This window comes from Gracilinanus agilis, chromosome 6 (genome assembly GCF_016433145.1).
Source record: "Gracilinanus agilis isolate LMUSP501 chromosome 6, AgileGrace, whole genome shotgun sequence".
NCBI classification, from domain to species: Eukaryota; Metazoa; Chordata; class Mammalia; order Didelphimorphia; family Didelphidae; genus Gracilinanus; species Gracilinanus agilis.
In genome coordinates this window covers 203,746,938-203,766,013 of record NC_058135.1, presented here as the reverse complement: position 1 = coordinate 203,766,013, position 19,076 = coordinate 203,746,938, and the positions used below count along the sequence as shown (strand labels likewise).

At 36.2% G+C, this 19,076-nt stretch overlaps 1 protein-coding gene across 1 annotated transcript in view; it reads left to right on the top strand.

Annotated features, from left to right (window-relative positions):
- Positions 1-19,076, top strand: part of CC2D2A (coiled-coil and C2 domain containing 2A) — a 139,394-nt gene that overhangs the window by 88,312 nt on the left and 32,006 nt on the right. Inside the window, exons 21-27 of the mRNA XM_044682298.1 lie at positions 1,486-1,689; positions 3,628-3,720; positions 7,933-8,024; positions 13,199-13,366; positions 15,813-15,918; positions 16,119-16,228; positions 18,863-18,959. Of these exons, the coding sequence (XP_044538233.1) occupies positions 1,486-1,689; positions 3,628-3,720; positions 7,933-8,024; positions 13,199-13,366; positions 15,813-15,918; positions 16,119-16,228; positions 18,863-18,959 (870 nt within the window). The remainder of the gene's footprint in view (positions 1-1,485; positions 1,690-3,627; positions 3,721-7,932; positions 8,025-13,198; positions 13,367-15,812; positions 15,919-16,118; positions 16,229-18,862; positions 18,960-19,076) is intronic.

The window sequence follows — 19,076 nt, the reverse complement described above, 5'->3', positions numbered from 1 at the left end:
TATCTTTGACTCCTCAATAGTCCCTAGCACAGCCTTGAAACAATAATAGGAGAGTAGCATGAAACAGTGAAAAGGCCACTGGTGGCAGCTAGGTCACTCAGTGGATAGACTGCCAGATAGCAGGTCCTAGGTTCAAATCTGGCCTCAGACACTTCCTAGCTATATGACCCTGGGCAAGTCACTTAACCCCAATTGTACAGCCCTTACTGCTCTTTTGCCTTGGAACCAGTATTTTAAAGCAAAAAAGACTACTGGTTTAGGAGTCAGGGCAATTGGGTTCAAATTTCCACTATGATATTCATTGTGTGATCTTGGGTAAATAACATAATTTCTTTGAGCCTCAGTTTTCCTCCTCCCTGAAAAAGGGGCAATACTATTTATGTCACCTTCCTCCAGTTATTGTTGGAAGGACCAAATGATATCATGCATATAAAGTTATCTGTACATCTTAAAGCATATAAATGTTAGCTCTTATTATTATTATTATTATAAGTACCAAGAATACTCAATAAAATTAGATCTTTTGGATTACTTAATAAATGCTTCAATATTTAAAGAATCTGAAAATTTGTTGAAATCAATGCAGACCCCTAACTCCCCTAATACCCCTCTAACTTAGTGAATAATTTTCAAAAGTTGGTGTTAAATGGCAGCTAGGTGGCTCAGTGGATAGAGCCAAGCTTGGCGATAGGAGGTCTTGGGTTCAAATCTGTCCTCAGACACCTCCTACCTGTGTAACTCTAAGTAAGTCACTTAACCTCAGTTGTCTAGCCCTTACAGATCCTATGCCTTGGAATCAATACTTAGTATTAATTTTAAGTCAGCAGGTAAGAGTTTTTAAAAAATAAAGTTGTTGTTGCAGTTCATTCCCCCTAGAGCCAACTGGGTCATGAGTTTCTCTAAATTTAACTAGACTGGTTTTCAAATGGCAAATATATAGTCCATCACTATACCTATACTTGAAGCCTTTCCAGAATAGTAAAATCTAAAAATTCTCTTTTACACGGCTCATTTAATGTTTGCAAAGCATTTTTCATGTGTTTTCTCATTTGATCTTCACAACAATTCTGTTAAGTAGGTGGGTGTTATTGTCCCCACTTTACAGATGGGAAAACTGGAACTGAAACAAGATTAAGTGACTTGCCCAGAGTCACACTGCTAGTAAGTGTCCAAAAGTAGATTTGATCTCAAGTCTTCCTGACTCCAAGTCCAGCCCTTGAACTACTGCCTCACCTAGTTATAGAACTTGAATTCTGCTTGCTTAAAGTTGGAGAACAGAGGGTTGCCTTCATGCCATGATGCCGTCATACTTGGATTTTGAAATATCCAAATAATTATTCAAATAACTAATTGCCTATTATCATGAGTGCTAACCTACATATGTATTATTTCTGTCATAATAAGTTCCATAAATACAATCTACAGAGACAAATTGATTTGAATAACATATATGTGTTTTAAGTTCATATTCCTTATTTACTCTAGGTTGCTACCAGTGGAGATACTTATGTTCCAGATTTCTTCAGATTGGAGCAGTTGCAACAGGAATTTAATTTTGTTTCAGATGAGGCACTAAATAGATCTAAGAGATTCAGACTTCTCCATTTCAGAACCCAGGAAGTGCCAGAGTTCCGGAACTTTAAACAAGTTCCCATTTATGACCGAGAAATCATGGAAAAGGTATTCCAGGTAAGACATTTTCTCCTTCAGTGCTTTCAATGTCCCCTGGCTCCATCCATATGGGTACTTCCTGCACAATGGCATTCTAAGTGCCTAGTGAGTTGCAGACTGCTACATCCTACCCATGGTGACGTGCAAGTCAGAAGTGGCATAAAACTCATTATCAAGACCATGAGCCCACCCAGTAGCAAGAACAAGGAATAAGACAATTATGAATACATGAAATATGCATGACAATACATAAAATGTGTAGTCATACTTGAAATATCCAAAGACCTAAAACAGACAGTCTCATCCTTTTTGTGTGAAGTCAATAGACCTTTCCTTAGAATCATGTTCTTAAATATCTAAAATAAAATATTTAAGATTATAAATAAAAGCAATTCTATTGAAGTACAGCTATTGAAAATATTTTTTGAAAAGATAAGTTCAGTCTATGTTAAGAAACCTTGAAGGAGGCTCTTGGATTTGGCTCAGAGTAAGAACTTAACAAATGCTTGTTGATTGATTAATAAATCCTAGGATCATAGATTTAGAGCTTCAAAGGAACTTAGAATTCATTTACTCCAAACCCATCATTTAATGATAAGACCCAGAAAGGTGTGTTGAGTTAATCAAAGTTATAAAAACAGCCAGGACTCCAAATTCAAGAATTCTTCCTTCTATACCACAAATAGTCAAGAAAAGGTAGCAAGCTTTTCTTAAGTCCCTACTGTGTGCTAAGCACTGGGGATACCAAAAAAAAGGGGGGGGGGGGCGTCAAAAGCAACCCCTCCTCTCAAAAAGCTCAGGATGTAATTGGAGAGACATTGAGCAAACAACTATGTATGAAGAGAGAGAAAGAAAGAGGGAGTGAAAAGGAGAGAGAGAGAGAAAGAGAGAAAGACAAAGAGGGAGAGGAGAAAGAGAGGAGAGGAAGAAGGAGAGAGAGAGAAAGAGAGAGAGAGACAGAGACAAAGACAGAGACAGAGACAGAGACAGAGACAGAGACAGAGACAGAGACAGAGACAGAGACAGAGAGGAATAGAAAAGACTTGCAGAAGGTAAGATTTAAGGTATGTCCTGAAGGAAGCCAAGGAAGCCAGGAGATGGAGTCAGAGGACTCTCTGCAAAATATTTCCCAATCCAGAGGCATCTATACTTTTGTCTCAACTTCCTTTTGGCTTTCTCTTCTATGCCAAGGGCCTCATTTTGATCTTACTATTTGGGGTTTACCTCAACTTGACCAATTTTTTTCAGCCTCACATATCACAAATGTTACCTGGATTCATCACTGACTTTACCCTCCATCATGAGATGCCTGCCTTCTTTTGTACTTTTAGATGACTGGATCCATAACCACTGTTGGGTCCTTCCATTTTTACTTTCAGCTGCCCCATATTAAGCATATACAAAACCTATCAACTTTGGGGGCATACCAACATATGAATTTAGACAGGCATAGAGCCTTTGGATAATAATAATAATAGTTTTGAGCTGAAAAGGACTTTAAAGGACTTCTAGTCCAAATCTCTGTTATAAATGGGTAAACTAGAACCCAGAGGATGGAAGTGAATCACCCAAGTTCCCACATTTAAGTCTTAGAGTTAAGACACAAACTCAGATTCTCTGACTCTAGATACAATGCTGCTTCTGCTACACCATGGCTACCTCTAAGGAAGGACATGGAGAAGACGGTAGGGAAAGTAAAGACAGAGATGGGTTGAAATCATCATCATCAGAAGAGGGAATGCCTATACTGATAAACTCCCATACCCAGAGAAGAAAAGCATGTTCTGAGACCAAAAGAGAAGAGAAAACTGCCAACTGAGGAGGTCAGATAAAGTTTACAATCTAGTTGGGGGAAAAAAAGATTACTTGAAACAAAATCAAACAATAGAAGGTGAAACATACTTAAGTTCTTCATGATATCAAAAGTAATAAAATTATATTTTATTTTAAATGCAGGACTATGAGAAACGGATACGTGACAGAGGTATAATTGAAACCAAAGATCACTTAGATACTCATAGAGCTATAGTTGCCAAGTACCTCCAACAGGTGAGAAAATTTAATTTAATCTTTTTCTCTTTTGCAAAGAATCTTGTATTATAAATGAGAAAATATTAATAAATGATTATAGGCACAAATGTGTTTATTATTGAAAGAAAGAAAAAAGTCACATGGGACTTATCCTGGGCAGAAAACTGAAGTTCAGATGGGGATATTATTGGGGATGTAGATGTTAAACGATAACTCTAGACCAGTGATTCCCAAAGTGGGAGCTACCGCACCCTGGTAGGTACTGCAGCGATCCAGGAGAGCTGTGATAGCCATGGGTACACTTATCTTTCCTATTAATTGCTATTAAAATTTTTTAAAAATTTAATTTCCAGGGGGCTAAGTAATATTTTTTCTGGAAAGGGGGCAGTAGGCCAAAAAAGTTTGGGAACCACTGCTCTAGTCCAACTCTAGTCCAATCAATAATATGGAATTAGGTCTTAATCGATAATACATATAAAACCCAGTGGAATTGTATTTCGGCTACAGGGTGGTGGGGAGGTTTTGGGGGAGAGGGAAAGTACATAAAACATGTAACTATGGGAAAATATTAAAAATAAATAAATGAAAGACACTGGGGGAAAAAAAAGAAAACTGAAGTACATTGGGACAGAAGTAGTGTTTTCATCTTTTCTTCCAATGGAAATGTGGGGCTTTGGAAAAGAAAGTAAAGTTTAGTAAACAGCTGCCTATGTAGATGGGATTGAAAAATAGGATTTAGCTAAACACACTGGAATTCAGAGCTTTTGGCTAGGGAGAGAGTGTATCTCATGAGGCCTAGAAAGAATATTTAGGCAGTTTTCTCTTTTTGATGAAGAAGAATGGGGAAGGAAAAATGAACAGCTGAAAAATAGAAATCAGGTACTGCAGAGACTATTCACTCCTGTACAAAGAAAAAAGCAATTAAAATGGAGGAGGTGTCTAAACAAAAGCAAATAATTAGAAAGAAATGAAATTTACATTTCAGATACCTATATACCAACACACACCGAGTAGGACAGAAAACAAAATTAACTTAACATTTTAGCAGAGAGAAGTAAATTTGACCTCATAGGTATCATTGAGATTTGGTGTGCTATGATTGAAATATGGCTGTGAAAGTATATCATAGAATAATGGACTCGTAGATTAGTCAATCAATAAGCATTTATTAAGCACCAACTAGTTGCCAGCATTTTGCTATGTGGTGGGGACACATAGTAGCACAAAATCAATAGTAATATTAATAAATATTAAGGGAGATAGCAAGTACATGTATATACATACAGTGGTCTTTGAATTACTTGAGACAAAGTAAAATAATGAAATTTATAAACCTTAAAAATTTTTTACATCTTTTAAAAAACCCTTTCATCTATATGTCCTCTTTTGCTATAATCATTTCTTTTAAACTATTTGGCATTTGAAATCATAAGATTTTGGAAATCATGAAGCCATATTCTTATCTCATTGCATATGAAGTATACCTCTGATAAATAGTCCATTTATTAAGTCAAGTTTTTAGTATAACCTATAGGTATTTTTTTAATTCTGAATAACACTAAATGAGATAAGCATTTCCATTGAAAAGAACAGAAAAAAAGATAATTGTGCATGAAGTAGCAATTCTTTTCTTTTTTCTTTTTCTTTTAATGTTTATTATTAATTTATAAAATTATGTTGAACTTGTTTTTATTTTTAGCTATATAAAAAATTCAACATGTTATTTACAACTTTTCCTGGTTTACTATAAACATTTTATCCAACAAATCCTCAAAACAGATTTTGTAATGTATGTTTTATAGTCTAGATCTTACAAGACAGATCTCCCTGCTGACCTTCCTTTAGTTTTCTTCTATTTGTGTTTAAAATTCTTCAGTAACCCTCTTTTTTTGTTTTTTTTATTTTAATAACATCACAATCCTCACTTTTCCTACTACTACTACTTTCCCCCAAATTGAAAGAAAAACAAAACCCTTGTATCAAATGTGTGTATAGCAAAGCAAAACAAATCCCCACATTGCCCATGTCTCGTATCAGATCACATGTTCATCATGTCTTAATCAGAAGAAAAGTAGCAAAACTGATGAGCAGTCCATTTTTCCAAGATTGTCCTATATAGGTAGGCTTTCAATGAAGTATAAATAATTTAAATTCCTAAGCTATTAAAATATATTTCTATCCATCTCCTAGATAAACTTCTTTACCTTTTGAGACAAATTTGGAGCATGGTAAAAGGTCATATTGTCATATTCCACAATCATTTGTGAACTTTGATAATTCCCAAACAATGCTGATTTTCAGGATATTAGTATATTTGTCAAAATTCATCATTCCCTCAAAGGAAATAAGACCTCCAGGTCTACTAGAAGTTTAAAAATATTTTTGGAGTGTATGTTTTAAATTCCAGATTTCACAAACACACTTGGACTTCTAGCAAGAGTTTTGGCATAGCCTTGAAGGAAAAAGTGAATTTCATTAGTTAAAAATGCCTTTTATCAGTCTTTAGTACCTTAGTCTTTGTACTGTTTTGCTCACAAGAAGATTTTTTTTCTTCATAGTAACAATTATCAACTATTTTTCTATAGTTCTCAATGTTCTTTTAACTGAAGAACTATTGTTTAGAACCACTCCAGCTACTAAGACTCTCTGAAGCGTGTGCTTATTTTCTAAGGATTAAATTTCTAAGGATTTCAAGGCAATAGTTTGTCAGTTCTTGGAATTTTTTTGGTTTTCAACTGCATTTTCCTTTGTGCTTTTATGCAAACTGATAGTGTTTCATTGTCAATGTGAATGTTTTACTTTACCACACCAACAGCCACTGCAATATCTCTAACAGTCAAAGAAGTGTGCTCTATAAAGTTACAATTTTCCTTAAAGTGACAATCATTTTTTAAAACCACAGAATTAAAAATGCAATAAAAGAGAACATGAAATATTGGGGTTGGCGAGAAAACCAACACTTACCTGACAGAGAATGAAATAAAGGGGAAGAAACAAACTCAATACTTTTTTCATCTTGCCAGGCTCAGATATTATGATCAGCCAGGTGTTAGAGGAAGCATGAGCATTCCTATCCTAAAATGAAACCATATCAAAATTATTACTTGTCCCAAGCAATTTCTATATTACCTTAAGTATATATATATATATATATATATATATATATATATATATATAATGAATACAAGGTAATTTGAGGCACTGGGGCTCAGGAACAGTCTTACATAAAAGTAGTGCTTCATCTGAGCTTTGAAGAAACTAGGAATAATAAGAAGTGGAGGTGAAGAGGGAATTAATTCTTGATGTGGGTGGGGGGCAACCTGGGCAAAGACATAAAAATAGAAGATTAGGAAAAATTGTATTTGAACAAAACAGGAAAGTGTTCAGTTTGGCTGAACTGAAGAGTGTATGAATAGGAGTAGTATTTGATGAGACTAGAAAGGCAAACTGAAAGCAGACTGTAAAGGGATTTAAATACCAATCAATCAATAAGCATTAGTGCCAAATGAAGAGTCTGTATAGGATCCTAAATATAATAAGGAGCCACTGGATGTTGTTGAATAAGGAAATGGCATGATCAGACCTCTGCTTTAGGAGCATCACTATGGCACGTGTCGAGGATAGACTATTATGAGGTTCAGTTGTTTCAATCATGCTAACTTTTCATAACCCAACTTTGGGGTTTCCTTGGCAAATAGACTGCAGTGTAGTGTTTTGTAAAATTCCAGTCATGATGTGATGAAAGCCTGAATCAGGGTAATGGCCTTGTGAGTGAAGCTGTGGGACATTAATGCATTGCTGGTGGAGTTGTGAACTGATCCAACCATTCTGGCTGGCAATTTGGAACTATGCCCAAAGGGCTTTAAAAGATTACCTGCCCTTTGATCCAGCTATAGCGTTGTTGGGTTTGTACCCCAAAGAGATCATAGATAAACAGACTTGTATGAAAATATTTAAAGCACAGACTTTTAAATTCTATTAGGATGTTGACCCAGAGTACATTTTAAAATAAAGACTTATGAGGCATCACAAAGGAGTAAATAAAATACTGTACTCTGAGTCAGGACACATAGGTTCAAATCTCACCTCAGATACATATTAGTTGTATTATCATTAAAAGTTACTCCAACTCATGGACTTCTTTTCAAAACTTAAAATCCTCTATAAATATGAATTGTTACCATGCATTTACTGAGAAAGTTGCACGTGAACCTGAATTTTCCCTCCTAGGTTAGAGAATCTGTGATAAACCGTTTCCTAATTGCAAAACATCATTTTCTTCTTTCGGACATGGTTGTAGAAGAGGATGTTCCCAATATCAGGTAGGAAAAGCAGGGGAGGGTGTCTTTTTTTGGAACTTTAGTTTTATTTAGATTGCAATCATTAGGGTCTTTTCTAAAGAAAAGGTGGTCTGTGAATGTGGGTCTGAGAAGGGAGACATCGCTTTGGGTTTGCAGGAGAGTGGGACTGGGTGGAGAGAATGGATGAGGGTTAACCTGATGGCCTGTAAGATGGGCCTTGAAGGATGCTTGTGAGATTTCCTAAGGTGGACATGAAAGAGGAAGGCATTCCAGGGACAGAAAACAACATGAGCATCTATACAAAGATGGCTTTACCAACTCTTGTCATCTTCTCTCCTCCCAAAGGGTTGTTACCCCAACCAGACTCTGTATATTCTATTTCTTCAATGTATCCTTTCATTTCATTCTAACTCCTTCCTGCCAATTTTTACCATACCTTACTATCACAGGAACACAGAAATTTGGCAGACTAAGGAAAAGAGTCAATGCAAAAATAATGATGGGATGAATCCAACTATCCCAATGGTGAAAAGGCTATGGCCACAGCCAGTACAAGGATAGCTGGTATATTCATATAAGTTGTCAGCTGACTATATTTCCTTTGTCAAATTCATTTCCATAAATAATAAAAATTTTCCCAGGAAGCCTGATGGCTCACTCTTCCCTCTTGCATAATCCATATTCCAATCAACTTAGATTACTAGGTATTCCTCAGTATCATCATGTACTCTCCTGCCTTTCTTAATTCCCTCACACAGATCTGCCATGTCTGAAAAAGACTCCTTCCTCATCTGTCTATTGGAGTCCTTCTCTTCCTTCAAGTCCCAAGCTGGTCAGCAAGATGTTCTCTAAGAAGTTTTCTTAGGTCTTTCTAACAACAAGTATCTCCTTAGACTTTCAGAAAATAATTTATCAGGATGTCTTTGTTGCTTTCATCCCAATCTGTTATGTCACATTTAAGTGCATAACTTGTTCTCATTATTAGAACATAAATTCCTTGTGGCCCCCAGCACTTCAAATAATACCATACATTAAGAAGAAGCTTAATAAATGTGATCTGGTAGGTTATCTTGGACATTAAAGTTCTTAGTGATCATCCCATTCAATTTCTTCATTTTATAGAAGAAATTGAAGTTTACAAAGGTTCATTTAATTATCTGGTTGCCAAAATGCAAACCCAGGTCTTTTGTTATCAAGTTCAGCTTTCTTTGTGTGATTATTCCTCAAATATGTTGTGTTGAATAAGAGAAAGTTGAATAATTTCGAAAATTATGTGTTGTGGACCAGATGTGATAAGGCAGAGAAGAGGCAAACATGAAAATAATCCAAAGGTTTCCTTGTGACAAAAGAATTGCTGAATTTATAGTTTTGTGTTTAAATAAATTACCAATGAACATCTACTCTTTTGCCATGGGCTCTTACCAGCTTTCCACAAAATTACCTGGTTACATAGCCCCCAAAAAGGACATTTCTATTTCAGAGATTTTCCTTCTTCGGAAACATAATCAAGGTGGGAGAATGCAAAAGAAACTGGAGAAGATAATCCATTATAGCCCACCCATTTTTCCCCTACTCAACCCTTCCCTCTCAAACACTTCTCCTTGGATATGCAGAACTCTGGAAGCCCAAGAATACAAACAGCTGCCCATAAAGTCCCTTGATTGGGTATAGGATTGAGTACATCCAAAGTAACATTCACCAAAGCTCTTTCTTGCCTACGCCCCAGGACTCTAAATCCCAGCATCCTATTTACATGTTTACATACGTCCTTTGGTAGGGAGGATATATTTTGATGTAGCCTCGCCTCTCTCTCTTTTTTCCCCATGAACGTGACAGGGAAAGCTGACTTTACTCTTTTACTTTTGTCTTTTTATTTCTTCTGCTTCACATGATTATTACTAAATCTCATAAAATATAATACTTTGGAGTTATTGGATATTAATTTAAATCTTACAATGTTCTTGGTTTGTTTATAATCCTGCAAGTTACTTGTAGAATAGATGCCAATGCCTATTTTTCACTTTTTGTTGTTTCTTTTTTATGCATGCCATTCTGCTTTATTTGGGGCATTAAGGTCTAATGGCTCAGGGTATGTGCTCTCCTATTTTGTTCTTGTGCTTAATTATTAATCTGCTTCTGTGTTCAGTACTCCAAGTCAATAAGCCATAGCTTGCTGAGTAGACTATCATGCAGGTGGGTCACTCTCTAGGATCAGAGATGTGCTTAGAAGACCTAGGGAAGTGCTTGAGCCCCCCAGCCCGACAATACAATAACTGACAGAAGAACTCCAAGTTCATCCCCCCACTTTCCTTGGAACAATCTGCCTACCCCTGGTGATAACAGAGCATGATTCTGCAAATAGCCAGCTGGTAGTTACTGGACTTTCTTAAAAGATCTTATCAGTAGCACCCAGGGCAGTCACCATCCCAGGAATTCTATTTTGTTAGTAGCTGATTAGGGGAGCGTGAAGTCCAACCAAACACTGAAAAAAAATGTCCCCAAAGAAAACCAGCTCACCCAGTCTAGCCCAGTTCTATATGAAGCCTTCTTTCCTCAGTGGCTAAAACAAGCCCATCTTTCAAGGCTGTTCAGAGTGCTGACATCTTTCTTCTCACACCTCCAATAACACTTGTAAACACATAAACAAAACCATGTGTAAACAAAATTCTCAGGAGAACACAGCCAGGATCAGATGCCACTTATGTGGAAATAAGAATGAATTAAGTCTACAAAGATATGCCAGTCTTTTGTGGCCAAATGAGGAGTTGCCTCCTCTGTGAAAATTCTACTCCACTGCCTCATCATGACATACATATGACTCTCAGTTCTTAAAAGTTATTCCTGATCCTACAATCTGGAAAGGCAAGGCACCAAGGACTATGTAACTCTCACTCAAGGAGCAGCCTGGAGATTTTCATCATGAAGTTGGCCACCAAAGAAAGAGAAATATTTTGGCCATGGCAACTCACAGAACATGGAGTAATTGTGATCTGAATCAATGGAAGGCTTACCTACATAGACTAAAAAAAAAAACCTCTGATTTTTTTTGAAATATTAAAGAAAAGAATATTTTAGGATAAAGTTTTCATGCTCTGTGATTTATCAATTTTCTACTCTTCTAGTCTATCTTTTTTCCCTAAAATTAGGTTGTGAACCTGAAGTCGATGACCTTGTTTGTTTTAGAAATATTTTAATAATTATCTCAACAATTATTTTCTTTTATAGTATTATGTATTTTATTTTATTATTTTAAAATATCATTCTGAAGAGTCCATAGCCTACACTAAATTGCCAAAGGTTAAAAACTGCTTTAAAGAGAATAATTTTCCCTTTTTTGAAAGAAAAATGTGGTGTTTTTTTAATGTATTGTCTTTTTCAAGAAAACTAAGTAGACAAAAGAATACCTTTATGTTGAGAACAAAAAAGATCTGGAGGAATTGAATTACCTTCAAGGCCAAATGGGGCCAAGAGAGGGTTACCAGCAGTTGCACTCTGGGGTAAGATCCTGTTTTAGAGATCAAATAAAGAAAAGATCAGGTAGACCTCAGCCAGGGGTTCAACTTACTTCACATAAACATTGGTCAGCACTCTGATCCTTCCCAGAGAAGCAAACTTGGCTCCTTTCATAGGATTTCAGCTACTACCAGTGTGAGATCAAGACCCTGCAAGGCTCATTTCATCACTTAACCTTTTAGCTCCGCTCTCCATAATTCCACTCATAGAATGAGATTTAGTTAAAAGTAGCATTTGTTTATTTTTAGCTTCTAGATTTGAATTTAACTCTTTGGTTCATATAATCTTTCCTTAAATTTTCTGGCATTGTTTTCATTAATTCATTATTTATTATTTTTATTTATTGAATGCCTATTATGTTCAACGTCTTATGAGAAGTCCTAGATGGGATAAAAAAAATGTATAAATGCTGCTATTCAAAAGCTTACAACCTATTAGAGAAGAGGAGATGAGTACACAGGTAAACCAAATCCAAAGGAACATGCAGTAAGTGCCATAAGTGCTATGAATCAGTTTCCCAGATCAAGTTCTAAAGAAACTTGGTATTCTGCTCAAAGTGGAGAGAGATCCCCTAAGAAAAATTTGTTGCTAGTGTTATTTTCTTTATAAAAATATTAAATATTATATTATATGTATGCGTGTGTATACCTAGTCACTGTGTCATTTCTTCTAATATGAAAATAGGCTTAATATCTTCCAATTAGCTCAGGAATTGTCTATCCCTTAATTTTTTTAAGGCATTCCTTATCTTCAGACCCTATGGTCATAGATTTATGTTATTTAACTGTTTCAAGCCCCCAAAAAAGCCAAATAAATTTTGCAAATGCTTTTATTGACAATAAGTGCTCCCAGAGTCCAGAGAAAGCAAATGCTATTTCTAATGGAGGTGACACTGGAAAGCTTCACTGAAGAGATGTCATTGGATTTGGGTGCTGGAGAAAGGACAGGATGTGCATAAACGGAGAAGTGAGGTGGGGAGCATTCCTTGTTAGAAAAAGGTGAAATACACTTAAGTTCAGGGAAAAATACTTTTTGTCAAACAATTAATGAAGTAATCTAGTTAGAACTGAGGATTTTTGTAGTGAAATAAATATAGAGTAGGGCTAGAAAGATTAGAATTTGGATATTCTTCCTTTGGCAGCTAGCAGCTAACATAAATTTAATAATTTAAATTTAATAACAGTCCCTACTGAAGTGTCTCTCCCATCCCAGCAGGATATGTAGGCCAATCTCAATCTCCTAAAATAGTTGGAGGACCTTTGGCAGGCCCTTAAAGTGCTTTGAGATGATTTATGGGTAAAGATCTAATGATCTTTCAAACATACATCTTCTAAAATGTCTTTAAAACTCAGTAGCTCTAATCAATACAATGATCCATCACAATTCCATAGGATTCACAATATAAAATGCTATCCACCCCCAAATAGAGAACTGGTGAACTCAGAGTACAGATTGAAGCATATTATTTTCTTCGTGTGTCTGTTTGTTTGTTTGTTTTTTTCCAGAACATGGTTAATATGAAAATATTTTGCATGAATGTGTGTATGTGTGTGTAACAGGCTCCATATTTCTTGCCTCCCCAATGGATGGGAGGGGGAGGATAGAGGGAGGGGAAAAATGAGAAACTGAAAATTAAAATAAATAAATATAATGTCTTTAACGTCCTATTCTGTGTTCATTAGCATTCTGGGCATAAGCCTCTTCAAGTTGGCAGAACAAAAGCGACCACTGAAGCCCAGAAGAAAAGGAAGGAAAAAGGTTCCAGCACAAAATCTGTCAGATGGAGATATCAAGCTCTTGATTAATGTCCTTAGAGCCTATGACATTCCAATACGAAAACCCATAGCCAGGTAAGAAAGAGCCACCACCCGGCCAAGGTGGGCCTGTCAGTTAAGGGCTGAATGGGACTTGAAAGCTCATTTGTCCAATTTATATGTGGAAAAAAGCATCTCGTCTATGGCATCCTGAACAAGGGAACATCCAGACTCCACCTGAGGACCTGTGATGAGTGGGAGCCTGTGACTTACCAAGGAAATCCGTTCCACTTCTGAATAGCCCTAATGATTATTCTTTATACCCAGGAAGTTCTTCCTTGGGCCCAAGTAAATTCTGCTTCTTTGAAATGTCCACCCATGACTCCCTCTTCTACCTTCCAGGGCCAACCAGAACAAGTCTAATCTCTCTTCTACCTTAAAAAAAAATTTAACAATGGCTATTTGTGTTCTTTCCCTTCCCCTTAATGGTCTGCTTTTATTAAATGCTTATTGTGGGGCAGCCAGGTGGCACAGTGGATAGAATTTCAATCCTGGAATCCAGAGGACCAAGGTTCGAATTTGGTCTCAGACACTTTCTAGTGGTATGACCCTGGGCAAGTCACTTAATCTCATTTGCCAAAGCCTTTGCCCTTCTGTCTCTTAGAATTGTTATTAGGTCATAAAGGAGTGTTTTTTTTAAAGGAAAATATTATTTTTATATTATTAAATTTATATTATTTATTTATTATATATTGTTATATTATATATATTAAATTAAATATATTTATATTATTATATAATGAAATATTTAAAACTATGGGGAAATATTCAAAATTTAAATTTAAAAAAATTTTTAAAGGATTAATACAGTATTGAATTAATATATGTAATTGCACTAATTGTATGACTTTTTAATAATAATAATAACATGATCCCTTTTTACCCTAAAAGTATCATAGATTAATAGTAAAACCAAAAAGTATGTTTCTCAGAAAATATGTACCTCTTGATTCTGTTAATGAAGGCTCTGACCAGACTATTTTTTAGAAGTCAATCCACTCTGCCTCAAATAAATAAATAAATAGAAAGAAGCCTAAATAAACCTATATTTACACATTTAAATGTGACTACAATACTTCCAGACATCTGTAATCTCATCAATGATGGTATTTGGTGCTTACCAGGCCAACTAGTTCTTTTCTCTGCACATTCCATTGCTTCCTTATTTGTTGAAGGAGGAGAATATACTAAGGACCAAAGATAAGGTACAGCCAAATAAGATAATTTATGTAAAAGATCTGACTCATCTATTTTTTACCAGAGTACTTGATCATGGAGTAAACAAAGATTATGTTCTGACTGACATATTCAGTGGAGTTCAGATAGAAATGGTCCTTGGACGAATCAATAGCCTGCTGTTGTTCTTTTAGAATTCATATTGAGTGGACTATTGCACAGGTGTAAAAATGATTGCTGCTGGTAATTTCATAAAAGAATTGACATATGAACTCCTTAAAGACAGATAGGTAGAACAGCGTGGATAGAGCACTGGACCTGGAGTCAAATCCTGTCTCAGACACTTACTAGCCGTGTGACCCTGGGCAAGTCACTTAACCCTGTTTGCTTCATTTTCCTCATCTATAAAATGAACTAGAGAAGGAAATGGCAAATCACTCCAGTATCTTTGCCAAGAAAATCCCAAATGGGGTCCCAAGGAATCAGACACAATTGAAATAAACTGAACAAGCATATATATAAATTCCTGGTCAGGCTCGCCAAAGGATCTTTGAGACAACATCTTGGGACGATGGAGATGATATGTACAGTCAGGATGAAATCATCCTGTCTTGGTTTCCTTTGCCTGAGTCTTTATACTTGAAGAGCTTTTCACTTCACATCATTTGGAGGTTATTAATTTTCAGTATGTCATCATCTATTGAAAGCATTCTTAAAATACTAAAAGTGGACATTCTGTCCAGCAATTGTTGTTCATCTATATATTCCCATTAAATCTGCCTTAGGTTGTCCACTCCTGGGGCGTAGCTCATGTTCTTTTTTTTTTTTTTTTAATTCATATCTTCTGTCTTAGAATCTATTTTGTGTATTGGTTCCAAGGCAGAAGAGTGGTAAAGGCTAGGTAAGTGACTTGCCCAAGTCACATAGCTAGGAAGTATCTGAGACCAAATTTGAACCCAGGAACTCCCATTTCTCAACTTGGCTCTCAATACACTGGGCCATCTAGCTGCCTTGCTCATGTTCTTTTAACATATATACCAATGGGGCCAACAGGTTGCTACCTTTTCTCTTGCCTTGTGACTCACCAAAATGCTTTTCCATTAGTGCATTTATTTGATGAATTCCTTTATACCACTTCTTGGAGGCAATTCCTTTTTATAATATGTTCCAACCTGCTCATGCCCACCTTTCGCCTTTCTCTTGTCCTTTGGGTGATTTTCAGCTTTAATTCTTCCTTAAATACTATGAAGATTCATTCATCCTTGGCCTCCTGTCACCTAGTACTTTTATGACTTTTCTCCCCTAGCAAACTCCAGAAGCCCTCCCGATCTTCAAGACCTTTCAGTGAAACACTCGCAACTTCCCCATCAGCACAAAGTCCAGCCCACACTGTGGAGAATGTGCTCAGTCAGGTAACAAAACAGAATTTCTGAAGTTCAATTTTAAAAAATATTTTATTCTAAAATTAAGTCTGAGAGGCAGTACATCTTACTCCATATTTTCTTATGCCCAACGCTTTTGCCTGAGACAAAAACCTTTGGATTAGTGTAACATAGAAATTATTAGTTATTATGGATTTGTTCTGTTTTTCTAATTTGTTCTCACTTTTAAGGTTTTAGTCCGACCTTTTGTAGAAGTTTCTTTTCAAAGAACTGTTTGCCGTACCACTACAGCTGAAGGTCCAAATCCTAGCTGGAATGAGGAACTTGAACTTCCATTTAGGTAAGAACAAATCCTATATTTTTTCTCTCATAATAGATACATCAGAATGTTTAAGGACCTTTGAGGTCATTCAACTCAATTCCCTCATTTTACAGAAAGAAAAAGCTGATCTAGAAAGATGAAACAGATTTCCCCAAAGTCAGGCAGAGAACTAGTGCCAAAGCAAAAATAAGAAGCAAGATCTCTTGATTGTCAATCCACCATAGAGCTTCAGGTCAATTCTGAAGAAAAGGGAAATGGCTTAAGAGTGAAAAGTCTGAATTATTGTGTGCATAATAGATATACTTTTAGGTTGATAATATCCAAAATTAAAATATTCCCTTGTCCTCCAGCCCAGTTTGTTCCCCCCTTCCAAACTTTCCTATGCCTATTGAGGGTACCTCCATTCTCCCAGTCTCCAAGGTCAACAATTTGGCCATTGTGCTTGACTTCTCAGTCTCCTTCATTTCATTTATCCAATCAGTTTCCAAATCTGGTACTTTCTACCTTCACAATATCCCTCAAATTCATCCCTTTCTCTCTTCTCCCAGAGCCAGCACCCTAGTAGTTCAGGCTCTCACTAACTCTCACCTAAGCTGTTGCAGTAGTTTTCAGATTGATCTTCTTGCCTCAACTCTCTCTCCCCTCTAATCCATCCAACATTAGTTACTAATTTTCCTAAAGTGCAGGAATAACCATATTACTTCCCCATTCAACAAATTCCAATGACTCCCTTCTTCCTTTGGGATCAAATATAAGCTCCTCTACTTAGTTTTTAGAGCCCTTCATGACCTGACCTCAGCTTACCTTTCCTACCCATTTATACATCATTCCTCTTCCCATATCTGTATTCTAATCAAATTGATCCCTTTACTGTTCATCACAAACAATATCATATCCCATCTTCCACCTACAAGTCTTTGTATTGGCTACATCCATGCTTAGAATGAATGTTCTCTTACCTCTTCTTTGCATCATAAAAGCACATGTTTCCTTGAAAATTTGCCCAGTTGGCACCTTTGCCATGAAATCTTTCCTGATTCTGCCTTGCTGCTACTGCCCTTTGCCCTCCTCCTACAAAAAAATTATCTTATATAATTTATTATCTAATGAGATAATAATTATAAAGCACTTAGCACAGTGCCTAGCACATAGAAAGTATTATAATAAATGTTAGCTATTGTTATTATTTTACTGTTATTTATTTATTTTGTATATATTTATTCACATCCTTGTTGGCTCTTCCAACAAAATGTAAGCTCCAAAAGGTAAAGATGCATCTTATTTATCTTTTCATCCCCAGGGACTAGTACATACTGTGTGCTTAATAAATAGTTATGGATTGATTGATTTTCTTGTACCTAGAATGTGACAGCAATTGTCCAAGGAGTCATTGATATGTCCTATTGCCATGCAGAGACTTTTTAATAATGAATTTATTAAATGCTCTGAGCATAATCACAAAAACCCAGTGGGCCCAACATTTTCAGTAACTTTTTATAGATTTTTGTCACAAGGCAGGGTGGATACAATTGGCATTTTACAAAGGGTAGAATAAGAGATTTACACATCAAAGAACATAGCAGAAAAGGATGATCTATATCAGGTAAAACAGGAAACTAGCCAGTAAAAATTAGGGCTCATAGTTTATATCTCAAGCTGGAATTTTCCCAACAGAGCAGGAACTAATCAGATAGCACTAAGGCTATAGTGGATGTCTCAGCTTAAGTAAGTAGACGTAATAAAGCTGAGCCAAAATTCTTTTATCATTAATCAGTTAATCATCTGAACTAAAGTTTGGTGTCTCAAATAAATTTAACATGCTCCAGCTAGCATTACAATCAGCCTTTTTAAGGAAATGGTGGTTAAGGAAGACAATATAGGAAAAAAAAACTTATCACAAATGAATAAAAATCTGATGTCACTTGGTTTCCACATATTAGTTGCATGCCCATAGGTAGATAATGACTTCTCGAAACCTCAGCTTCTCTATCTGTAAAATGAACAAAATTACATTTGTCCTACCTATTTTACAGTTATGAGGAAAATGGTCTATTTACAATTTTTAATATTGAAGTTGATCAGGGAAGTTGATCAGAGGAGTCATGTTTTCCCCAACAATTTGACAAGCTTACAGGGTACATACCTTTTTGTGGGATCAGGAAACTACATCTATATAATCGTATCCACTGGTACCTTGTTAAGAGGACAGGGGCTGGGTTCCAGGAACTTGGGCTACCTCTGAGCTGATTGGCTCACTGAAATTAAGGACAATAATTTTCAGAAGTGAGCTAATGAACCTGCTCAATCTTTTTGCCCTTTTCCTCTTTTTTAACTTTTTCCCTTTAGTCTTTCTTCCTCCAAGGACTCCCCTGAAACATCCCCACCTTTTACCCTCATTTACTCATTTTATTTTAAACCCTCACCTTCTGTCTTGGAATCAATACTGTGTATTGATTCCAAGACAGAAGGGTGGTTAGGGCTAGGCAATGGGGATTAAATGATTTGTCCAGGGGGTCACAGAGCTAGAAAGCTGAGGTCAGATTTGAACCCAACACCTCCCATCTTCAGGTCTGGCTTTCAGTCCACTGAGCCACTTAGCTGTCCCCTCATTTACTCATTTTTATAATAATCTGATTGCATTTTCCTTTATAGGGCTCCCAATAGTGATTATAGCACAACCAGTATGCAATCAGTGAAGGATGATGTATTCATTAACATTTTTGATGAAGTACTCTTTGATATATTGGAGGTAAGTTCAAGGTTTTGAAGGAGATGTCTATACTGTTGCTCATATTTTCTAGTAGTTATAGGTACTGCTACCGTGATCCTAAAAATGGGTAAATTGGGTGAGTTCTGTCTGTGAATA